Below are 14,768 nucleotides of genomic sequence, written 5' to 3'. Positions count from 1 at the left end.
ATTGTTTTAATACAGAGTTTTTGGATTACTAGTCAGATAAAATAATTTTTCCCTTGTTTCAAATCCAATTTTATTTTTTGTCATTCTTTTTTATGTCCCTATACTACTTATTGGAGTAGCAGTGGATTTTCTAATTTAGACTTTTTATATAACAAAGATAACAATAACATTTTGACCTATGGAAGGGAATCATGATATCTCCCCAAATTTCACTCTGAGCAGAGGCAGAATGTGGAGCTCAAACCAGAGAAAAGCATTGTTATGTTTACAGGCAACTAGAATTAAGCTATCATTAGGGAGTCATTATATCAAGTCATTAAGGATAAGGGAAAGTGGAGTGTTAAGGGTCACTTGCCTCCCACAGCCTGAAGGTCCTTGTCACAGTTGACTTTGAACATAGCTAGCACCCGAGTCCTGATCTGTTTGGTTTTGGCTCCATAGATGATGGGATTGATCACTGGAGGCAGCAGTAGATAGATATCACCCATGAGAATGTGTACAATGGGATTGAGGCTGTTTCCAAAACGGTGCACCACTGAGAGGCCGATGAGAGGCACATAGAAGGCCAGTACCACACTGATGTGTGACACACAGTTTCCAAAGGCCTTGGCCCGCTCTGACTTGGAAGGCAGTTGTAGAACTGTTCGTATAATCAGAAAATAGGACAAGGAGATGAACATGACATCCACACCCATGATCAGCAGAATGGCGGTAAGACCATAGACGACATTGGGTAACGTATCTGTGTGGGCCAACTTCATCACATCCTGGTGTACACAGTAGGAGTGTGAGAGCACATTGGAGTGGCAGAAGGCCAGCCGCTTGATGAGCAGAGGCAATGGGATAAAGAAGAGGGACCCACGGACCACCGCCACCATGCCAATCTGGGCTGTTACTGTATTGTTGAGCACTGCAGCGTGGCGCAATGGGTGGCAGATGGCTATATAACGGTCAAAGGCCATGGCTAGCAGGATGGTGGACTCAATGGCTGAGAGAGCGTGAATGAAGAACATCTGGGTAATGCAGGCATCAAAGGTAATCTCTCGGGAATCAAACCAGAAGAGGGCAAGGATCTTGGGCATGGTGGATGTGGACAAGGCCAGGTCGATGGCTGCCAGCATACAGAGAAAGAGGTACATGGGAGTATGTAGGCTGTGTTCTGTCCTTACGATAAAGACCACGATGCAGTTTCCAAACACTGCCATGGCATACATTGAAAGCAAGGGGAAGCCAATCCAGAAATGGGCTTCTTCAAGTCCTGGAATACCAATAAGCACAAAGGTGGCATGTGTGAAGTTGCAGGAACTCATAACGGCACCAAGAAAGGGGCACTGGAGAAGGTGAGGTCACACTGGCAGCCTGCTAGGACATGGAGCACAGTCAGAGAGGCCAGTCCTGGAAACCTGGGAACTGAATGAACCTTAGCTTTTCTTCCCCTACCCTACTCCCTCTTCCAAGCCATTTAGGCTCCCGCATAAGCTCTGAAGCCCTCTTCCAAAGTATAAAGTGACAGCTCAAATTTATTTATCAATTACTACTCTCAGGGTCTATTCACATTTTTAAAAGGGAACCTGGGAAAAACAATGCTTATCCCAAAATCTATCCTTCCCAAGTTCCCTCATACTTCTTCACCTGGCCCATACCTTCATTGTATGGATACCAGGTGGTCTTCTTCTCAGATAGGTGTTAAGAGATATGCTATTGGGAACCCCTTCCAGTTAAGACTGTGTTCTCTTCTTCTCTCCTCTCCTCTCCTCTGCTCTCCCCTTCTTTCTTTTAATTATTCATTTACTGCAAAGTATTTACGTATATGACCAACGATGTACAAGCTATTTGCTAGAGGGTGCTAATACAGAGGTTAAAGGATCATCTTTTGCCCTTCAGATACCCTGCTTAGATGGAGGACAGAGAAGTAATTATTAGAGTTTGGGATCAAATGTTAGCGTAAGCTGTAGCATGTAATGCATGGGAAAGAGGAAAGCATGAAAGATATGATCCGTAATGTTCAATATATTGAAACATCAGTAGAAATCAAACAGATAGAAAAGGGAATAAAGGGTATACCAAGCCACTGGGGATAAAGGTGTTTTTTTTGTGTGTATGCAAATATTCAGGATTATAGGTGTACAGATGCGCCAAAGTCTAAGGTCAGTGTGTGTCTGTGGTTGGGGCAGGGGCTTGGAAGAAACACAACAGCAATTAAAAAAATATTAAAAGAAAAAAGCTAAGAAAAAAGATTAAAAGTCAATTTATTAAGGAAAAATAGGAAACTCATCTGGGATCATCAAGTGCAAGGAAGTAGCCCATCTAATGACTTCTCTGGAGATAAAGATACTGGTGGAGCGTGTGGTCTCCAGCAGATCCTAGCTGCCTGACATGGTCCCTGTGAAAGCTCTTCCTGCTCTTGACTGATAGGTTCTTACATACCTACATACAGCTTCAAGGCCACTCTCATCGCCCCAAAGGAGAACTTGGGCTGAGTGCTGATACTCCTAGAGCTTGGATTTCCCAGAAACTCTGCCAACAAGTCATTCATATTAATGGAAACATTTCACTTTGGAAACCCAGTGTTACTCTGCTCCTACCACCTCCCCGAACCCCCAAACTTGGGCTTTGACCTCATCAAGCACTTTCCTTGCTAAGCTCCTAGCGCCTTGGTCTTTGGAGCTAATTTTCTCTGAAGAACCAAGGCCTTGGCTTCAAGAAGAGCTGATGAATCTTGGGAATAAGCTCTGCGGGAGTCTTCATCAGTGGTGTTCAGGTTAACCTGTTCACTTCCCCAGGATTCTTCCTGTCTCCTAACCTGGGTCCTTACTGCAACTGGGAGATGCTCTTTCATTTAATCTCAGTGGAAAGGGTTTGGAGACCAGCAGTCTTAATGTATAACATAATCAGATGAGAACTAAAAGATTGGACTTGAATTATCCCTATCATGGATAAGCGAAGAAGAGCAGATCCAGGGTTTAATCATTAGAAAATCCACATCTCTGACCACTATTTGCTCTTCTCCATCCTTAGAACTTATGCAAAGACATAACAGCTACTTTCCTTGACAAATACAGATCCAAACTTTGTACCCTGGCTGCTGTCAGAGAATAAAAAGCCATTTTCAGAGGCAGATAATTGCATCCTACAATGAGATGAAAGATTTCTTATATATTGTAGCCATCCAACATCTATGTATCTACCATAAATAGCTTGGTGAGGGAGATTCAGAAATCTGAACAAATCAGGTTGAAAAATATGGAGTAATGCTAAGGAAACTCCCTGGAGGGAGGCCAGATCACTGGACCTTTGTGTCCAAGAGAAATGGAGCCCAGCTGAAGAAAAGATCAGGCATGGAGGGGAGCAAGGGAAGCACAGTAACATATTTCCCCTTTCTCAAGGCCCCCTGCCTGTGCTACTGCATGCAGCACTGACAAATATAAGGGTTGCTGTTGGTCATAGAGTCAGATACTGTCCTGACCTCTCTCTGTGGGGAATCTTTTCTGCTTTGCTAGAAGCAGTCTAAGACTTTGGGTCATCATCTTGTCTCTCACTTATCTACCCCAAAAGACCTCATGTCTTCCTTCTGTGTTGCCTGGCCCTCTGCCTAAAGTGACCCCTAGCTAGACCCAATCTCCACTTCCCTTTGGGTCTGAATGTGCTTGTTGTATTTATACTCACTTGCCTTTCTGGACTGTCAGCTAATGCTCTGGGACATTTCTTCTTAGCCCCTGAAGGTGTGGGTGGCACTCGAGGGCTTCCCTCTGCCCTGTATAATGCAGTTTGAGGGGTCTTCAAGGTCCCTTAGGATGGCAGGAGTTTGGGCTACCTGACCCCAGATGAGGGTGCACTCACTTGAAAATAGTGCAGTCCTACTGAGAGGGAGAAGCTGGAGTTGGCTCGCCCTTTCAGGCACAGGCTTATTTATAATGCTGCCCAGGAGTTCCATAGAAACAGGTTGTGGGAGCATAGACTGGGGTCCCAGGGGCTTGGCAGACAGGGGACAATAACACCATGTCCTCTTGTGTGTCACTCCCACAGGTTCCCAACTGTTACTGCCTGGGATGGGCAATCACAAAGGGCCCACTGCCTCTGCTGTCACTCCCACATTTACACATATAGGGCTCTCTTGACAATTTATCTTACTCTTCCAAGGAACTTAAACTCCCATAGTCAGCCACAGTCAATGCTTTTCCTCATTAGCCACTTTGCCAAAGTACTCCAGCTAATGTACCTATATTGTTATGTCCTTGGGCTCTAGGAGTTCACATCCTCTTTCAAAATCAAGAAGGGTACAAAAAAAGTAGGAAGCCACTCTTAATTGCACCTATGTTACAATAAAGAATAGATGAGATAAAGGCTCTTTGCCTTGGGTCATACAGTGAATTGGTAATAATATTGGTTGGAGAACTAGGTATTCTGACTATTCACATTCAAAGAATATTTATCAAGGGCTTACAAAATAAGAAAGATAGATAAAAGCAAAAACAAAAATTCCCACCCTCATTAAGTATACATTTTATTGAAGGGGACAGGCAATAAATGGAGTTAAAATGAAAAACCAAATAGGATGTTAAGTATTCTTGAGACAAAATAAAGGGAAGAAGAGAACAGATAAATATTAAGGGGGCAGTTGAAATTTTAAATAGTTTCCAGGGAAGGCCTCACATATTTAAGGAGAAGCTTGAAGGAGTGAGAAGTAGATCTATGAAGATATTTGAAGAAGGCCATTTCAGGAAGAAGATACAGAAACTACAAATGAAGTTTTTGAGAAGGGAGTGTATCTGGTAGTTTAGAACAACAAGGAGGACAATGTGTGTGAGCAGAGCAATAAGGGGGAGAGTAGTAGGGAGACAGGTATTGGGGAGTTGAATCACATAGGGCCTTAAAAGACTTACAGGACATTTAAGGGCTTTCACTTGGACTCTGAATTCAAGTAGCTATAGCAGTGGTCATGTGTCTACTGCTGCTCAGGCTTTTAGGAAAGTCTCCAATTCATTATGAGCTTGTCCACCTTAGTCAGAACATGACATTTGCTCTGCAGACCACCCATCCCTGAGGTGTCCGAAGTACCCACTCCCTAGGTATGGAAGCTTATAAGTCTCAAGGATTGTTGGGCAGTGGGCCTGTTCACACAGTAGTGTAAGTGGAGTGAGGTGGGGTAGAAACATTGGCAGAAGTAGTGTAAACATCTTGGTTGTCTGGTTCTTGAAGTTCTTTCTTCTCTCCATTTTTAAAATTCTAAGTACCCCCATGCTTCTCTAGTCCATGTCGCACTTTCTCTTTCTCTGCTTCCTTTCTGCACACACCATCTTATGTTATGTTTTGAAACAAATAAACAAACAAGCAAATATACAGTCTGTAAGTCCACATCACCTGAACTTTTTCATTTAGTTCCAACAGTGAATAAGACACAGTGCCTGGTCTTGAGAGGTGGGCACAAAGTCTGTCGTGGGGAAATGGTTACAGTAGATTTGAAGAGGAGTGTCGTGCATGAGGAAGAAGCACAGGGAGATAGATGCAGGAGTGCCTGGAGAGGACACCAGACAGACTTGAGAAGTCAGAAAAAAGTTTCTGAAGTAAAATTACTTCTATGTTAGGAGAAGGGAACAGCTTGTCAAAGGCTTGAAAGTGAGATAGAGTCATCAGGGTTAAGGGAATGCAAGTTGTTTGTTGTGCCTGGAGCACTGCATAGAGAGACAGTAATAAGGCTTGACAGTAATAAGGTAAATAGAGCCAGGTCATCAGAGATTTTATTATTTTTACTATGTGGCAGACCTAGTTTTAAGATCTGGAAGACAGCAAAAATAAAGCAATGTCCTTATTCTCAAAGACCTTACCTTCTAATGGGAAAACAAGAAAAGAAATAAACAGATATGTAATATGTTGGCAGGTGAAAGTGGTAGAAACTAAAAACAAGGTGGGTAAGGAAGAGAATGACTGCAGACAGGAATTGAAGGAGAGGTGCTGTTATTTTTTATGTCAAGGGCCTGGTCATAAGGTGACACTTAAGAAGAGACCTGCATGAAGTGAGGCAATAAATCATGTGGGTATCTGGTGGACGAACATTTCAGGTATAGAGAGCAGAAAGTGTGAAGGCTGATGTTGAAACATACTTGATGAGTTTAAGGAAATACTTGAGGCTGTTGTGGGGGTAGTAGAGTGAATAAAGGGGAGAGCAGTAGAAAATCAAGTTGAAATGATGGAGAAGAGCCAAATATGAGATGCAATGACTGTGGATTTTCTCTGAGTAAAATAGGCCCCTGGAACATGTTGAACAGAGGAAGTGACATGATCTGTCTTGTGTATTGAAATAATCACTCTAACTAATATGAGAATAATAGACTGTAAAGGAAGAGTGGATGAAGAAAGATCCACCAGGAGAGTATTATATTTCAGGTCCAAGATGATGATGGCTTGGATCATGGTGGTTACAGTAGAGGTGGTAGAAAGTAGTTGTATCCCAGATATCAATATCTGGACTATCTAGAGTATCTGGGAGTAAGAGATGTAACGGCTAACTCCAAGTGTTCTTTCTCAGTAACTTGAAAGGCAGATTCTGAGTTATGGAAGACTGTAGTTGAGCATGTTTTTCCTTGATGTGAGTATTAGGATGTGGTTTCTGACATGATGAGTCTAATATGATTATGAGACATTCAAGTGGAGATATGGATACACAGGCAGTTAGACATGAATCTGGAATACAAATATTAATTTGGATTTATTATTATATAGATGGTAAAGCAATGAAGCTCGAGGAGATGACTGAAAATGGAACTATAACAAAGAAAAAACAGATCTGAAAACAAAGTCCTAGAACATTACAGCATGCAAAGATCAGGGACATGAAGACTAACAATAATTAAGACTGAAAATATTGTTGTAAAACATGCTGAGGATTTTGACATCATTCTTATTATTGTATAGCCAGTAACGTAGTCACTTAATAACTTCTCTGTAGATATGAATGACTGCTTCTACTTCCTTTCTGGATCTGATACTAGTTATAAGGCTCACCTTTACTGAATGATACTAATGTGTCATTGAAATATGTACTTTAAAAATTTGAGAATTAATGGATATACCCAGGTTGAAAAAAATAACTTGCTAGATTAGGCTATTACATGAAATATGTGCCACAAACTAAAACATTTCTAATTACACAAATTATAATTCATTTGCAATCTGTAGTCACTTTTCAGTTTCTGCTGGGAGAGAAAATTGACGAAGGGTGGAGAGATATTCTGGAATATGCTTAGTGGAGAAAAAGCATCTGGAAGAGATACATTTCTGAGGTTTGAAGATTTTGTTTTGGGATCTTCCATAATTTGGTTGAAAATTTCTAGAGGACAGAGTTATGATTTTTATTTTATTTTTGCTTCTTTATGTCTCCCACTATAAATTACACATACTGATATATATATACATATATGTGTATATATACACACATACACATATATACTATTTATATACATATATAATTATATATATATAGTTCACATTATAGGCAGCAATATAACATTAAAGTTAAGAATATAAAGGACCCTGCAGTCATTTTGCTTAGATGTGAGATGTGATTGGTTCTGTCACTCACTAGCTGTTTAAGCAATCTACTTAACATTTTGTGCTTTAATTTGTCATTGATATTAAAAATAACCAACTTATAATGTTGTTTAGATATCAAATATGTTAATATATGTAAAAAATACCTGCAACCATGACTAGTCAAAAGAAATAAAAATTTTAATTAAAATCATTATTACAGTTAGGAAATACTGCCTAATTCTCATAAAGAAGTGACATTTTTGTGATGTGTCCCTCTAACTGATGTGAAGTGGATGAAGTAAGAAGAGAAAGTCTGTTGGCAGGATGAACAGCAGTTTAGAGTGAACAATAACAGGGAAGGGAAATTCTAGACTTAGGGCTTTAGGCTGTTCATCCTTGCCCTTCTCGTATCTCTGTCTTCTCATTTGTAAAATAAAGAGGTCCAATTCATAGATAATCTAAATGTCTATGAAATGTAGATATCTAAATGTAATCCAGCCTTAATTTTAAATTTTTGTTCACTTAGCTTCAGTGAACATCAGTTCCTTTTTTAAATAACATAACCTGATGTAGACTGTATCTAGAATTCTATGATTCTATGTGTCTTTAGAATGGAGAATTTTTATCATAGCCCTACGTATCTGTTTGGTCTTCACACTGTAAATGATGGGGTTCATCACAGGGGGGATCAGCAGGTAAGTATTAGCAATCATAGTATGTGCATAGGGTGGGGCCCGTTTCCAAAATCTGTGAACAAAGGATAAACTAATCAATGGAATATAGAAAATAGCAACAGCCCCAACATGTGAGATACACGTACTGAAAGCTTTTGTCCTCTCTTCTGGGGACACAATGCTGAGGACAGTCATAATGATCAAAACATAAGAAAAGAGGATGAGGATTGAGTCCACACCAACAGTAGAGATCATGGCTGTCAATCCAACTGCATTATTGATCCTGGTGTCTGTGCATGAGAGCTTCATCACATCAGGGTGGAAACAGTAGGAGTGATGGAGCACGTGGCCACGGCAGAAAGACAGTCTTTTAAGAAGGGCTACCATTGGCGTCAGCATTAATGTTCCCCTGATGACAATTGCCCCTGCAATTTGAGCTATTCTGGAGTCAGTTAAAATGGTGGCATACCTGAGAGGATTAGAAATGGCCACAAAACGATCAAAGGCCATGGCCAACAGTACTGAGGATTCCATGACAGTGAAAAGTTTAATAAAGAACATCTGTGACAAGCAGGCATTAAAGCTGATCTCCCTGGCGTTGAACCAGAATATACCCAACATGGTGACCAGGGTGGATATAGACAAGCCAAGGTCAGTGGTGGACAGCATGGAGAGGAAATAATACATGGGTTCGTGGAGGCTGGGCTGAGTGACAATGACAAAGAGAATCAGGCTGTTTCCTGAGAGGGCAGTTACATAGAGAAAGCAGAAGGGAATGGCGATCCAGGTGTGAAAGGCTTCCAGTCCAGGAATACCAGATAGCAGGAAAATGATGGAAGAGGATGTGGTATTCTGGGAGTTGGACATGCTGGACTAAAAGTACAGAATTCGAAGATGAAACTCTGTAACAATAAAACTACATTTTAAAAAAATTAATCCAGTTACGAATAATATTATTGAACCCCAAACCAACCAAAGATGAATATCTGTATAATACATAAATATGATTGGCTCATTTAAATTGATAAAAGTAAGATTTCAATTGCTGTAGCAAGTACCATTTAAACTTTATTTTTATTTTTATTTTTTTGTTTGTCTCAGTCCATAATTTTTGTTCCCTTGGGACCTTTGTCGGTCGCTATGTTTATACCATACAACCTTTCCTTTCACTCCTCTACTCAGAGGTGATTAGACTAAGTAAAGACACTATCCAAGATTGGCAAATAATATTTTATTCTTTTTGGAATGTTTTAATTGTGATAAAGATGTAGCAGGTTAGTTTTTTTGTATAGTTGTCATTGGAGAAAACTAGATTGGGGCTATGGAACAGCAGTATTACATCGGCCATAAGTATAGAAAAGCAAAGACTCTTAGGGAATTGGAACATATTGAGGAAGAGATACTTATAATAAAAGTAACACATATGAAATAATAAATGGTTTAGGCCCCAGTTAGTCATGTGAAGATGTCTACAGTATCTAACCTTTACAGTGACACTTAGACGGCAGCATCTGGTGTCACATTTGGGAGAGATGGAGAGTTAGAACACAGACCTACCACCATAGGAACAGAGGCCTCTTCCCCCACTTGACATAATGTGCTTCCATGTTCGAATATATTTCTTTCTTCAATCCGCCTGAAGACTTGTTCTCCAGAACAGATTTTCTTCATTTTGTTAAGACATACTTTTCAAAAGATACCTAATACAATATTACTGTTTTGGAGGGAAAGATATAACTTTATGGCAAACAGCACGTTTCTTTTTTCATTGAGTAGAGAATTGCAAACAAAGCAGGTGGGTATGTATGAGTTGGGAGAGTGGCCAGGGAAAAAACAGAGACTAGCGTTGTGGCTGGAGGGGGCTCCAACAGTGAGAAGTAGCCAGCGGTAAGGTAACTGTTCCTCAGGGAAACTAAGCGTTCCTAGGCCACACAAGTTCATCCAGATAAAGTGCCACCTCAAAGATTCTCTTAAGAAATACTAGTTTAAAATGGGGAAATTTTTAAGCATAAAATTAGAGGAAAAAAAAGTGTTAAGTTACTCCTAGGAGTTAACCAAAATATATAAACTATAACTTTAGAGCTTAAAGTTTAGTGAGAGTATCCTCAGGGAACCAATGAAATTACTGTCAGAGATGAATTATCAAATCTCGTAATGGAAATAAGAGTTAACGAAAAGGGAACATTTTTTGACACTACTTCCAATAACCCTTTATCGAATGTCATGAATACAGCAGGCATTATACAGAAATGAAGTCTTGCCCAACTGGCATGAATTTCACAATTAATTATGAAAGTTTAAAAGGTTAACATATCCTGTTAGCACTTTTCATAAATAGATTGGTTTCTGAAAAACGTTTTTAGGAACTATAGTTTTCAAAAATACATATTGATCAGAAGGATACACTAAAAATGTATTTATTAAATGAATAATACTTATAATTTAAAATAGTAGGTTTGCCTCTCATTCTCCATAAATCTTTGACCCATTTATTTGCTATTAATTCACAGAACTTGGGACTCAGTTTTTGAAGTTAACTTCCTGGGGTTGCTGGGAAGTAATTATCAAAAAGGGAACATTTCATTCTATGTACAAAAGTTTTGGGGGTATTTGGTGAAGGCTATTCAGGATAATTAGTGCTTCGAAGACTTCTACATTTTGTGTAAGTTTAGAAGAAATATTCCCAGGCTTTTAAAATGGCATATGTAAAAAGCATCACACCAGAATGAACTTATAATACCTCTTCCTTTGATCTTGCCTTACACGCTCAGAGATATTTACTGAGCACCTACTTTGTGCATGTTGCTATGTCAGAAACTAGGCACAACATAAACAAAATCCCTCTTAGTTTGTAATCAAGTGATGGAAAACAAATAGTGCTGTTCATAAATAACTTTAATACCTAATATACAATGATGAATAATAAAAATGATTATAGGAGTACAGAGGTCCTCATATATGTTTATTAATTCTGGCAGCTGTCATGATGATTTTCATAATGATTATCATGATGATATGCAATGTTTGAGTTGTAATTGTAACTTTTCTCATTGCGTTCTAGGAAATTTTTAAATAAAATAGTTTTTAAAAGAATAAATTGCTATCTGAACACATTCTCTTTCATCCTAACTTCTTCATGGCTCCCCTTACATTATTAATTAATCCAAACAATTTATTCATTGCTCATTTTCATTCTTGTCAGTTTTTTCCCTTCTTTTTCCGGATGAGAGATCAGGAGAAATACATAGAGTATAGGTTGAACTGATCTGTGCTGAGCCCGACAGAAGAGAACTCCTTCAAATTCCTTTCTTCTCATTGCTCTGCAGCCACTTTCCTGCCCGCTCTCTTCATCTACACTGTGCTCAGACACAGGGGAGACCTTATTCCCTTTCATAGCCAGTAACTCCACCTAAGCTCTTGATCATCCATCAAAAACACTTAGTTTGTTTCAATATTAAACTGAGAGCTCACTCTGTGTTATGTCAGCACTAAAGATATAAAGCAAGTAAAATAACAGTGGTTTGGTGCCTCAGAAAACCAGAGAGGTCGCCACAACTTTGTTCGTATAAGGCTGAAAACTTATCTTTGATAAGAGACCCGTGAGCCTTATGAAAATAAAAAAATTACCAATTTGGAACTCCTACTACAGGCCAGGCACAGTTTTAGGCACATATCAAAGGAGTCAGAGACAAAGAAATGCTGCTAGTTGTAGAGTGCACAAGGATAAGATGATTCTAAATGGTAAGACGGAAATAATGTGGAGTGACAGATTCTGAGTGTGCATATACAAGAATGTGTCTGTGTGTGTACCAAGAAACATTAATTTCAGGAAATCTTAACAGAGTAGATGAAACAATGTAAAGTTTTTATCAATGGATGTGAGTTCACAAGGGTGAAAATCATCCTTGTGACATAAAGACACAAGCTGAGACTGAATAAAATAACAACAAAATACAGTTTTTTGGTTTTTTTAAAACAACTACAAGAAAATTGATATGTTAGAGCTTTAAATATGAAGCTGAAGAAATCGGCAGGGGTCAGGACATGAAAATCTTGCATTCCATGGAAAGGACAAAAAAGCTTAGATTTTAGTTGCAGAACCTCAAGAGTCTGGCGTGTCCAAGTATTTTATGAAGAAGTAAACAAATCATTCTCCATCTCTTCTAATATAATTCCAACAAAATTCTTTGCCTTCTTTAGTATCTTATTTTATACCATCAGCTCTCTTTGTGCATTCTACAACATTCAAATTTTACCCCAATTCATTAATGAAAGCTTCCCACACTTATGTAGGTATTTTCAACACACATCAATTCAGCTAAGATACATTGATCATTTCTTATAACTGGCCATTATGCTTAGCTAGTGAGAGCGGTGAGACATAAACCCTGTCTGCCTTCCATTTTCTGCCATGTATTTTGTGACAAAAAAGTGTTCTTTGGACAACCTAGTTTTGTTTATTTCCTTCGCTTTCAGTAACCATTTGGAATCTTTCTCCAATGACTCACAGGAAATTCTCCAACTGTCATCAATAACTTTTCTAAATACCAAGTCCCAAAATTTATTTTCAGATTTGCATCTCTCTCTCTCTCATCTCATTTTTTTTCAATGTTGACCACCTCCCCTTTGAAACTTACTCCTTCATTACCTTCAATAATAGTTATTCTGTAGGTTTTTCCCCATTACCACACAATATTTTTGTTCTCTGTCTATTAACTGTGGTCTTCTTTAGGAGTTTGGTTTTCTTCCAAGAGGTCTCTCTTTTCTTGTTTACCATGTATTCTCACTGGGATATCTTAATTATTCCCATTGCTTTAAATAGCATTTTTTTTTTTAATCTAGATGACTTTCAAATCTGAAATCTAATGATGGCCTCTCCTGAGTTTTATGTTTTAAAAGTTGACAGGATTTATAAGGTTGTGGCAAGATTTCTGGGCTTAAACATGAAGGCAGTAACAAATCATAGAACTAGAGTGAGGAGATCAAATCAACAATTTAGAAAAATAAATGGCAGTAGTTTGAAGAACAAATTAAAACTTAGTAGCAGTGAATAAAAGGTGAATAAAATTTTTATCTCCCCCTGAGGTATATCTTCACTCATTATCCCTCAGTTACCTCAACCTCAGTATGAACCAAACAGAGCATGTTCCTTCTCCCATTCCAAACCTGGCTCTCTCTCCTATGCTTTATTTATTAGTAAATTATGTCAAACTCTAGCATATCATCTAATTAGAATTACCTTCCTCATGCACACAGACATATGAAACACATTCTTCTCCCTCTCTCTCATCCTCTACATACAAATATTCTTTAACTTTTTTATTGATTCTACTTCTGAAATGTCAAAAACTGGAGCCTACATGTGAAGACTAAGTACTTGAAGCTGTATTTTAGTGTGTTTTCTTACATCAAAAAAATGTAATTGTTCATATAAAAATAAAGAAGAACTAATAGTTACTATTAGGGGGAGGCACTATAATTCCCTCAAGCTACTCTTTTACACTGCTATCACCCTCAAATCTGTTTAATTCGTCCTCTCTAATCCATGCACAACCTTAATTTTCTCTTGTGAGAAATAAGCTATAGTCTCTTCTGTCCACTTAGATTGCAATGATGCTCTTCTTCTATTTCACTGTTACGAGTTGTAGCTTGTGGTTATGTCTTTAACTGCTGAATTAGACCCTACGGTATTATTGCTATTGTCCAAGCCATTGTCAGTGGCATGGCTATAGTGTGTGACTGATCTGGGTCAAGATCCTTGTTCAAATACTAATTAGTTTTGAAATCTGTACAACAATAATAATGAAAAATGTTACTCATAACAATGGCTACCATTTATTGGAACTTGTTCCATGAATGTTACTATGCTAAGCACTTTATAAACATTCTCTTTTAATTCTTAGTCAACACTATGTGGCAAGTATTATTAAATCCAGTTTAAATTCATTTCATTCTGATAAAGAAACTGAGTGTCAGAGAGTTTATGGAACATATTCAGGATCACACACAATTAGTGAATGTCAGAGCTGGGATTCTGAACCTAGTTCTTTTTAATTCCAAGGCTCATGCTCTCAAAAACTATTGTATCGCCTGCAAGTAATATAAGTTTTCTTCGATCTACTTTCTTCATCTATGTGATAGAATATGCATTGTGCCTAATGACAGTGCCTGCGATGCAATAAGTGTTCAAAATTTGTATTTTTTTCACTTTAAGTAAGAATCATTGGGCTTAGAAATGGGTTTTCAGCCTCTGATGACCTCTTTTGTTTTATCAAGCACCCAACCACTATGATAAACATATTAGCACACTGATTAAGTCATTTGACTAACGAACAACCAGCTATCTAGCCCACACCAGGCAGAACAATGTGCCCATTCTCTACAGATATCCTGGGAATAAATAATTCTACAAATTCGAATCACCATCCACCGAAGTCTACTACCTCACTAATCTAATTTTGTACAATGTAAGAAAATTCTTCCCTGTGAATAAGAAAGCTTAACTCATTCTGAGTAGAGTGTTTTCACTGAACAAAACAATTTTACTTACAGAGCCCATACGGC

At 38.5% G+C, this 14,768-nt stretch overlaps 2 protein-coding genes across 2 annotated transcripts in view; both read right to left on the bottom strand.

Annotated features, from left to right (window-relative positions):
• Positions 1-238: 238 nt before the first annotated feature.
• LOC105306207 (olfactory receptor 51E2) overlaps positions 239-14,768 on the bottom strand; it is a 15,383-nt gene continuing 853 nt past the window's right edge. Inside the window, exon 2 of the mRNA XM_011381118.2 lies at positions 239-1,359. Within this exon, the coding sequence (XP_011379420.1) occupies positions 348-1,310 (963 nt within the window). The 5' untranslated portion in view covers positions 1,311-1,359 and the 3' untranslated portion in view covers positions 239-347. The remainder of the gene's footprint in view (positions 1,360-14,768) is intronic.
• On the bottom strand, positions 6,670-9,071 carry LOC105306250 (olfactory receptor 51F2-like). Its single transcript, XM_011381148.1, has 2 exons — positions 8,140-9,071; positions 6,670-6,751 (listed from the first exon to the last, which is right to left on the bottom strand). Exons 1-2 carry the CDS (start codon positions 9,069-9,071, stop codon positions 6,670-6,672), a joined length of 1,014 nt encoding a protein of 337 aa, XP_011379450.1.

Source organism: Pteropus vampyrus, unplaced genomic scaffold (genome assembly GCF_000151845.1).
Source record: "Pteropus vampyrus isolate Shadow unplaced genomic scaffold, Pvam_2.0 Scaffold431, whole genome shotgun sequence".
Taxonomy (NCBI): Eukaryota; Metazoa; Chordata; class Mammalia; order Chiroptera; family Pteropodidae; genus Pteropus; species Pteropus vampyrus.
This window is presented reverse-complemented; position numbering and strand designations above follow the sequence as displayed.